Genomic DNA, 10,821 nt, shown 5'->3' with positions numbered 1-10,821 from the left:
TGTAGTGCTGCCAGAGTACACCAAAATGTACGGAAGGGGCCATAGCAATTGAGCAAAGCATTAAATAAGGACACAAAGTAAGAGTGCCAAATTCCGTGTAAGAAAGCAGGTTGGGGTGGTGGATGGGTCAAACAAACACAGGACTTTCAGCCAGGAGACCGGGGACCGTGTCATGTATGAAAATAAAAGTAGCGGGGCGTATTTTCTTGCCAATGATAGGGCGTTAATTCATATATTGCTCCTATGGGTAGTATAAGAGGGTAGGAATAAAAAAAACTATATTGTCATATGGTTTGGAAGACTTGTTGGACCCTTTATTATCCTACTGGTTCTGCTTCTGCATCTTTTGGTCCTGCAGGGTGGGTGGTTAACATCCAATGGTGTTATTTTTTAGTGCTTAACAACAAGACTACGCCAGCCAAATTCAATCAGACTGCAATGGAGAGGATATATGATAGGTGGGAAGGGCCGAGGCTTGATCACTGTTAGGCTATGCTCGCAGGCTGAGAATCAGAATAGTTATATGTCGGCAGGAAATCAAGCAGGGGACTAGCTGCTAACCTGCTTGACTCCAGAGAGGTGCTACAGGGCCCACAGAAACACTGGAGGTCTGGGAGCAGAGGTTGGAAGATTCAGAAGTGACTGGAACAGGCTCAGGAGAGCCAGGTTCTGGAGCAGAGCTTTCATACAACTTCCACTGTCTGGATAGTTCCTTAGAACTGCACGGGCCAGGGGGAAGTGAGGGGCTGATGGAACAGAATAAAAACTACTGAGGCAGCCATCGAGACACTGAGATGGCCCGGCAAGTTCAAACTAGACAGGCCGTTCTCATCAACCATTCGTACGTATAGCTACGCAAAGTAAAGCACGGTAATTCATAAGTATATCACATGTTATATTCCTGTCAGCACTACATAGACTGATGCAGTATAAGACCGGGAAGATCCACGTAGGGAGGAGGTCATTGTGGATGTTTGAGTCCCAAAACACAGGGCTTTCTAGCTGGAGAGCATAGTTCATGTCCCGTAAGAAGTTAAGGAGAAAACTTTCATCCAGGAAATATGTGATTGTGTCCCGGGAGTACTAATTAAGGGGACCACTGTCTAACCCAAACTACAATCTTTTTTTAAAGTCTTACCTAGTCATTTTGATGTCTAAACTTAACTGCTGTCTCCTCACGCCTCTTAAATTTCATGCTTTGTCACCCAAAACTGCGATCTGGGATCTCCAGGGTGCAGGATTTTCCCTTTCATTGGGGACATTTTGATTGTTTGTATCTTTGTATATTACTGTAAGGTGAAAGAACCTCTGGTTGCCAAACGTGGGGCCTAAAAGACAAAGTATAGGGCTATAACTAGGAAGGGTTTGAAGACTTTCAGTAAGCTTGAAACAAACTAAATTATTTGACTTCTCGCCCAACTTTTTAAAGATAAATGTGCTTATACCTGCTCCAGGCTGTTGCATGTGTTCAGCTGGGTCGAGCTCTGGCATGGGGGGGTCACAGAAGATTTACAGTAAGGCAGAAAACCGGAGGATTGAGAAGTGAAATTATTATTGAAAGATTTGTAGAAGAACAGAGAAAAAGTTTAGAAAATTATGTTGTGATGTGTAGAGGAAAAGAGGAAGGACATCAGTGTCCAATAGAGACTGAGAGGGAGAAAATGAAGGGTGGGGACAGCAATAGAAAGCGATAAATCAGGTGTATGACAGTTGTAAGCAGAGAGCTGAGGTCTCTCATCCTCCCACTGATGACGGAGACACAGGACGGAGCAGAGCTCTGCTTTCCACAACTCTTCAACACCTCCTGCAGGAAGCTGACACCTCCTTGGTTTGAAGTGATGCTCATTCACACTTTGCTCTACTCCATCTCTCTGCTCACTGTAGCTCTCAACCTGCTTGTCATCATCTCAGTCTCCCACTTCAGGCAAAGATTATTGTCTCAACAATTGATGTTTTAGATATATGAACCCTTTGTGTCAGTTTCAGGGTCCTGGTATTGTGCATGCTGGCTTGATGTCTCAATGTCAGGGCTTAGTGGGATGCTTGAGGGAGCTATTGATGATGTTATTATAATGTAACACCTTTTCTTTTCATACTGTGGTAATCAAACTGACTGCTCAAAATAAGGCCTGTTTCTCTGACAGATCAGAAAAGACAACTCATCAGTGTTTTTGGAATGATTGTTTTGATTGTTTCAGAAAGAACTAACATAAAATGTTTGTTTGTCATTTAGATATGAGGACTTGGTGGTTTAATGGTGCTTTTCTCTTTCCCTCCAGGCAGCTCCACACACCCACCAACATCCTCCTCCTCTCTCTGGCTGTCTCAGACCTTCTAGTGGGCCTCGTGCTGATGCCAGGAGAAATCCTCCGAAAAACATCATGCTGGTATTTTGGTGACCTTGCTTGTACTCTGTATACGTATGTTACAGTCATCATTCCCGTATCCTCAATAGGTGACATAGTGCTCATATCAGTTGACCGTTATTTGGCTATTTGTGACCCTCTGCATTACACCACTAAAGTCACTGTCAACAGAATTAAATTCTGTGTTTGTCTGTGGTGGCTCTATTCTGTTTCCTACAGCTTTCTCTTTGTAAAGGATGACCTGACTCAACCGGGGAAGTATAATTCTTGCCACGGAGCATGTGTGTTGGTCATTGATTATTTCACAGGAGTAATAGATCTTGTTTTGAGCTTTATTGTTCCAGTTACTGTCATCATAACTCTGTATCTGAGAGTATTTGTTGTGGCTGTGTCTCAGGCTCGTGCCATGCGCTCTCACATTACAGCTGTCAAACTCCAGCATTCAGTGACTCCAAAGGCAAAGAAATCAGAGCTGAAAGCAGCCAGGAATCTTGGTGTTCTTGTTGTCGTGTTCCTCATGTGTTTAGGCCCATATTACTCTGTCTCTCTTGCAGGTGACAGCTTCGTTAATGATTCATCTGCATCCTATGTTCTCTTTGTGTGTCAATTTAACTCTTGTCTAAACCCTGTCATCTATGCCTTTTTTTACCCCTGGTTTAGAAAAGCAGTGATATACATTGTAACTCTTCGTATACTGCAGCCTGGCTCCTCTGAGACCAACATGCTGTAGAAATGCTGTGGAGGGACTGAGATCAGACCTGGTCTAAGGATAAATGATTGAATATGTTCCTGATGTTCAGTGAGTGAATTACCAAATACAGAAAGTGAACACATGCTTTCATGTCTTTAAGTCTGAATTGTGTATGATCAACAAATGAAAGGCCTGTGCTTCAGCTTTATCTCTCTGATGATGCTGCATTTAAAGAAAGAGTCATAAGCACCATAAACTGTTTCTAGGTAATCACCCAGTTTAAAGCAAGCTTTAAATTCACACATGTATGACACATTTATTTTTCCTAGGGAACCTTTTTTTCTTTGGGATAGGAAACATTTCAACCCAACACAAAAAAGAGCTACTACAGCTTTGAATTTATGTCTCTATGTTTGGTCAAAGCATCATCCAAGTAATGTTTGTCCATTTAGTTGCAAACAGAAAGTACAGGCCTGCTGGGCTCCTGTTTGACGCAGAAAAGATGCCCCTGAACAGCCACACTTTCCCGTCAAGTATGGAAAAACATCACTTATGTTAAGTTAAAGTAAATGGGGTAATGGGTTGCAATTTTAAATCAGATTTATTAGAAAATGTTTAGAATTATTGTCATTTATTTAATTTTACATAGCATAGTGATTGGTTGTGAAGTCACATATGATAATAAACAGACATATTCATAATGTCATATTGTGTCTTTTTTCGATTTTTCAAACAGATGTGAAATGACAAGAGACAATAATGACATGCTGAAAACTCTAGAACAAAAACTAAACTAGGTGTTGTATTAGCCTTCATACTCCTGGTCATCTGAGTATGAATGCTGCATTCAAAGCTGCCCAAACCAACCGCACCAAGGGGGAAAACCAACCCTAGTGGGATTCAACCAAACTAAATGAGGCAGGTGTGAAAGCCTGTGCCATGCAACAATTATTGTTCAGTGTAGAGCTACATTATCTGTTGTTTATTCATGAAATGCTCTGCTGACTTGCCAGAAGATGAAGCTGTTGACTTGTATTTTGCAGGATAGTAATGAAGTAAAGTGGTTTGAGATGACAAGGTGAATAGAGGTGTAGTCAGGTCAACCTTTGTCAAGTCCAAGACCAGCACTAGTCAAGAGTCCAAATGAGAGACAGAAAAAGAGAATCCCCTTCAAGACCACTTAGATACTTGTTCATAATGTATGTGATGCAAGAGACACTATATCTTTTATTTTAAGATAATCATTTGCATTATTTTTGGTAATGATCCAAAAGCAAGAACAGTGTAACAACACTGTAGGATCAAATGAGTCTATAGACAGGTGTCACAGGTGTCCCTAAAAACACAGGTGTCCCTAAAAAATACTAATGTTCCCATTTTTGAAACTTATCACTTGTCTTGAAGAATCCACAGTACAAAGTGTTCAGTGACATTGTGTCTTCAGTACTCGGCCCCTAATAATACTGGCAAAAACAAGAGGGTCCCCGCAGCTTCTCTGCTCGGCCCCTAATTATCATCAAGAGATTTATTGGAAATTTCCTCGGGTATGTAAGGTATATCAAATGTGGCCAACCACACTCATCCCAGAGCTGAGAAATATAGTACACCCAAAAGTAAGTGAAAGAGCAAGACACTCCAATGGGGTTACTCACTGAAAAAACAGCTACCATGGAAACAATGTTTTTTTTGCACTTCATCAAGGGACCAAATAATGTAGTCTATTTAGCAAAATTGTGATAAGATGTATGTGGGTACACGTAACATACACCACAAGGATGAGAACACAATAGTAGCATCAAACATAATGATGGCATGATCTTTCATAAGTGTGAATGGATCAAACTGCAAATCCCCATATAAGCATAATGCCAGAGTACACAGTGGCATGTTAACCTAGGACACAAACTAATGAGCTGATCATTTCAGACAGGTGTGTGGATTCTCTGAAACATCTAAAACATGCAGGGAAGGTGTCCAAAGAACAATGGCTGATTATGTATAAGATGTGACATTGTAACTGTTTGAACTCTCAATCTTCTGATCTCAGTGAGCTATTGTCTAGGTCAGTGGTTTCCAACTGTTTTTTCCTTGGCTACTCCTACTTTTGTCTAAGAAAAGCTAAAAAAAAATATAGTTTTTTACCTCAACCTCAAACCAGATAAAGACTTGTGCACCGCCTGTGATCTTTGCCGCCCCCCTGAGGCGTGCACGGACCCCAGTTTGGGAACCACTGGTCTAGGTAATGACTCCTCTAGCTATTTAGCTATATTTTATTGAGTCAGCCTGGGTTGACTCAATAACATGACTTTCCTTAACTGGAACTCGACTGATTGTTAATCAGAATCAGGTGTGTTCATGGAGACACATTTAAAATATGCAGGGCAGTTGTCCACAGCACAATGCCTGATTAGATACATGTATGATCATCTTGAAACACCATGGACTCGAACTCAGAACCTTTGAGGCCGAAGGCAGGTTCTGATCTCATGCAACGTACACAACACAGCTGTCAGTTTTCAGAAAAGTGTTCGTTTACATGTACCCGTATATATATGCCGTCAATGCCGTCAAGAGCATGCCAAACCTGTAGGTGGCAGTGTAACGAAAAAGCTGAAGCCCACGTTAGCCAAACAGAATCCCGAAAATAGCAACAACAGCAGCGTATCACTTCCTCTCTCTTCTCTTCCTCACTTCCTCGGCTGCCTAAACCTCTGTTTGTGTCAGTTTACGTGCAAACGAAGATTTCAAAAATCTCCACTCTGGCAGCAAGTTTTTAGAAAGACTCGTTTGCGTGTAAACGAAGGGCACAAACGAAGGTAAATGTCTCCGGTTTTCAAAATAATCATGTATGTGTAAACAGGGCCAGAAGACAAGGAGCAAGCTTGCGTGAAAATGCAGAATTTAAAGCTGCTGTACATTTTTATATTTCATATTACGTACTTGGTTAAGACAACTTAGAAGTGCCTGTAATTTATTTACAAAAAGATCAATAAATGCCAAACTGATGTTTAAAGATGCTCTATTTTTCATTGACTGCAATGCGTAGATGAGGACACAATTCAAACATTTTCTGTGTAAATTCACTTTTTGAGATATAATTCTGAAATTTTGCAAACCAAATCTACAATGATCTTCGAATGTTGTAAATTTTTTCGATGAACATCAAATATTTAGTTTGGAAGAAATTGCAGGATGTGTTTATACTACTGTATGCAGTAAAAAGTTTTAATGCATTGTGGGCTAAATCTTTGATGAATCAAAAATTTGAATATAAAATTTGTGGAGGACAGTCTGGAGATGAAGTTCCCCAAATTTGGTGTCAATTGAAACTAAATGTGGGAGGGGATATGTTCAAGAAGTTTTGTAGTTTTTGCAAAAAGTAGAGTGATTGCCACTAGGTAAAAGCAGAGTACAGTTTCTGCTCGATTGGGGCTACAGTTTGGCATAAGTTGCGACGTTGTAGCATGTGCGGCTGATTTGTCATGAATTTTTAAAGTTTAGAATTTTAAACGGCTGTTGTAGCGCCACCATCAGGACACCTAGCACAGAAATCACACTGATTGTGTTCCGCATAGGACTGGACTTATGTGCAACGTTTGGTGAGTTTTCATGCATGGGAACGTGGATTCTTAGGAAGAAGAATATAATACAGGCAAATACAATATTGCTGCTGCTTGGCCCATAATGAACATCAGAAAACTTATATAATGGACAAACTATTTACATTTCTTCAAAAAAAGGCCCAAACTTATGCCAAATCTCAAAACAGTAAAGCCTTTCTTCTCTGTAGAACGGTTTAGAATAGTTATGTATAGACGATCTTTGGTCATATCTAACTATTCTGCCCTCGGGTGATCCCTCTTCACAATATCTCACAAATCTTTGTTTCGTCCCTCGAATGACGTATTGCTGGCCTAATGTATAAAGAAGTGTCTCCCAGAGCATGATGGGACACAATATTGATGGTTGCATCAGGATTTGCCACGATCGGCCGTGATAAACGAGAGAAAATGCTTTAATTATGTACATTAAGTGTATCAATCATCAATCATCAACAGTTTGGATTTATTGCACAAAGACCCCCAAAACTCCGGATTTCCAGGCTGGATAAAAAACCTTCTGTAAAGACTATGACGACACCAAAGACATCAGTGGAGAACGTTTCTTTCAACAAAATTGCCCAAAAAATATTATTATTATCATTATTATTATTATTATTATCATTATTATTATATTGGACCTTTTGTCTCTCTGGGAACCATCTTACCAACTTATTGTGGTGGAGAGGTTTGTGTGTCCCTATGAACCTGAGGGCTTTGTTGTCTGGAGCTTTGTGCTCCTGGTAGGGTCTCCCATGGCAAAGTGGTCTCAGGTGAGGGGCCAGACAAAGAATGGTTCAAAAACCCTATGAGTGAACGAGGAAGAGAGAGAGTGACCCTACCCTAGGCCAAAGGTCAATGATCGATTTTATAATCGTTTCATCTGATCTGAGGCAATATGTTTTGGACACTCGGGTGAAGAGAAGGGCGGAGCTGTCAACCGATCACCATCTGGTGGTGAGTTGGGTGAGGGGGTGGGGGAAGACTCTGGACAGACCTGGTAAGCCCAAACGACTAGTGCGGGTAAATTGGGAACGTCTGGAGGAGGCCCCTGTCTGACAGACTTTCAACTCACACCTCCGACGGAGCTTTTCATGCATCCCTGTGGAGGCTGGGGGCATTGAACCTGAGTGGACAATGTTCAAAGTTTCCATTGCTGAAGCTGCGGCAGGGAGCTGTGTCTTAGGGTCTTAGGTGCCTCAAGGGGCGGTAACCCACGAACACCGTGGTGAGGTGGTCAGGGAAGCCGTCCAACTGAAGAAGGAGTCTTTCCGGGATATGTTATCCCAGAGGACTCTGGAGGCAGTTGCAAGGTACCAAAGGGCCCGAAGAGCTGCAGCCTCTGCCGTGAAAGAGGCAAAGCAGCGGGTGTCGGAGAAGTTCGGAGAAGACATGGAGAAGGACTTTCGGGCGGCACCAAGGTGCTTCTGGAAAACCGTTTGCCACCTCAGGAGGTGGAAGCAGGGAACCATCCAAGCTGTGTACAGTAAGGATGGGACGCTGTTGACCTCAACTGAGGAGGTAATAGGGCGGTGGAAGGAGCACTTTGAAGAACTTCTAAATCCAGCTAATACACCCTCTATGGTAGAGGTAGAGCTGGAGGATGATTGGGGATTGTCGTCAATTTCCCAAGAGGGTGTGTGCCAATTAAAGGGGCATCACACTTCTCAGCCTCCCTGGTAAAGTCTACTCCAAGGTGCTGGAAAGGAGGCTTCGGCCGATAGTCGGACCTTGGGTTGAAGAGGAACAATGCGGAATCCGTCCTGGTCGTGCAACAATGGATCAGATCTTCACTCTTGCAAGGATCCTGGAGGGATGATCGGCCTGTGACCTTCTGCACTCTAGATCGGTTCGCAGCCGAGTGTGAAGCGGCTGGAATGAGGATCAGCGCCTCTAAATCTGAGGCCATGGTTCTCAGCAGGAAACCAATGGAGTGCCTACTCCAGGTAGGGAATGAGTCCTTACCCCAAGCGAAGGAGTTCAAATACCTTGGGGTCTTGTTCGCGAGTGAGGGGGCAATGGAGCGGGAGATTGGTCGGAGAATCGGCGCAGCGGGGGTGGTATTACATTCAATTTATCGCACCGTTGTGACAGAAGAAAGCTCTCGATCTACTGGTCAGTTTTCGTTCCTACCCTCACCTATGTTCATGAAGGCTGGGTCATGACCGAAAGAACGAGATCCAGGGTACAAGCAGCCGAAATGGGTTTCCTCAGGAGAGTGGCTGGTGTCTCCCTTAGAGATCGGGTGAGAAGCACAGTCATCCGTGAGGAGTAGAGCCGCTGCTCCTTCGCGTCAAAAGGAGCCAGTTGAGGTGGTTCGGGCATCTGGTAAGGATGCCCGAACCTAGGGAGGTGTTCCAGGAAAGTCCAGCTGTGAGGAGGCCTCGGGGAAGACCCCGGACTAGGTGGAGGGATTATATCTCCAACCTGGCCTGGGAACGCCTCGGGATCCCCCAGTCGGAGCTGGTTAATGTGGCTTGGGAAAGGGAAGTTTGGGGTCCCCTGCTGGAGCTGCCCCCCCCCCCGCGACCCGACATCGGATAAGCGGACGAAGATGGATGGATGGATGGATGTTCTTTGAGTTCTTTTGTCACTTTGTCATTGTGCCCTTGGCACCTCATGTTCATTCTGTAATAGTTTTACAGTGTGTATTCCTTGGAGTAATAAATAGGAAGACCTTTTGTTTCTCTATCCTGGCTGTTGCTGTCTCTGTATTTTGGGTCTGAACCTGCACAACCCTGACAGGAAAGGCATCAGTGTCCACCAGAGATTATGAGGGAGAAGGGGAAAGGTGGAGAAAATGGTAGAAAGAGAAAAATCAGTTGCATGACATTTCTTGGCAGAAAGCTTCCAGAGCTGCAGCTTCTCTCCTACTACCACTGATGAGGAAGAGGCAGGACAAAGCAGAGGTCTGCACAAGGTCTGATGTTAGCTAACATTAGCATCACAATCTTTTCACGCACAATTAACATAAGCTAATAAATGTTAGCCCGATATGCAAATATCAGAACTTAATTGGCTAGTTCACATGTTAGCTTTAAAATGAATTTGATTTGGGACTTGACTTAACTAACGACTGGACTTGACAAAATCTGTGACTTGACTTGCCTTGATTTGCCCACACTTAGAGTGGGGCAAAAAAGTATTTAGTCAGCCACCAATTGTGCAAGTTCTCCTAATTAAAAAGATGAGAGGCCTGTAATCTTCATCATAGGTCACTTCAACTATGAGAGACAAAATGAGAAAAATAAATCCAGAAAATCACATTGTAGGATTTTTAATGAATTTATTTGCAAATTCCTCAGGAAAATAAGTATTTGGTCACCTACAAACAAGCAAGATTTCTGGCTCTCACAGACCTGTAACTTCTTCTTTAAGAGGCTCCTCTGTCCTCCACTCGTTACCTGTATTAATGGCACCTGTTTGAACTTGTTATCAGTATAAAAGACACCTATCCACAACTTCAAACAGTCACACTCCAAACTCCACTAAGGCCAAGACCAAAGAGCTGTCAAAGGACACCAGAAACAACATTGTAGACCTGCACCAGGCTGGGAAGACTGAATCTGCAATAGGTAAGCAGCTTGGTGTGAAGAAATCAACTGTGGGAGAAAATTATAAGAAAATGGAAGACATACTAATAAGACCACTAATAATCTCCCTCGATCCGGGGCTCCACGCAAGATCTCACCCCGTGGGGTCAAAATGATCACAAGAACGGTGAGTAAAAATCCCAGAACCACACGGGGGGACCTAGTGAATGACCTGCAGAGAGCTGGGACCAAGGATTGGGAGAATGTCATATGGTCAGATGAAACCAAAATAGAACTTTTTGGTAAAAACGCAACTCGTCGTGTTTGGAGGGGAAAGAATGCTGAGTTGCATCCAAAGAACACCATACCTACTGTGAAGCATGGGGGTGGAAACATCATGCTTTGGGGCTGTTTTTCTGCAAAGGGACCAGGACGACTGATCCGTGTAAAGGAAAGAATGAATGGGGCCATGTATCGTGAGATTTTGAGTGAAAACCTCCTTCCATCAGCAAGGGCATTGAAGATGCTCTAGAGGAGATCTGCATGGAGGAATGGGCCAAAATACCAGCAACAGTGTGTGAAAACCTTGTGAAGACTTACAGAAAACGTCATTGCCAACAAAGGGTATATAA

General features: G+C 43.1%; 1 protein-coding gene across 1 annotated transcript; it reads left to right on the top strand.

Annotated features, from left to right (window-relative positions):
• Positions 1-1,748: 1,748 nt before the first annotated feature.
• Positions 1,749-3,096, top strand: LOC144525901 (trace amine-associated receptor 13c-like). Its single transcript, XM_078262961.1, has 2 exons — positions 1,749-1,924; positions 2,280-3,096. The coding sequence occupies exons 1-2, from the start codon at positions 1,749-1,751 to the stop codon at positions 3,094-3,096; spliced, it is 993 nt and encodes a 330-aa protein (XP_078119087.1).
• Positions 3,097-10,821: the final 7,725 nt, after the last annotated feature.

This window comes from Sander vitreus, chromosome 11 (genome assembly GCF_031162955.1).
Source record: "Sander vitreus isolate 19-12246 chromosome 11, sanVit1, whole genome shotgun sequence".
Taxonomy (NCBI): Eukaryota; Metazoa; Chordata; class Actinopteri; order Perciformes; family Percidae; genus Sander; species Sander vitreus.
The sequence above is the reverse complement of the archived record's forward strand: the minus strand, read 5'-3'. Positions and strand labels throughout refer to the sequence as shown.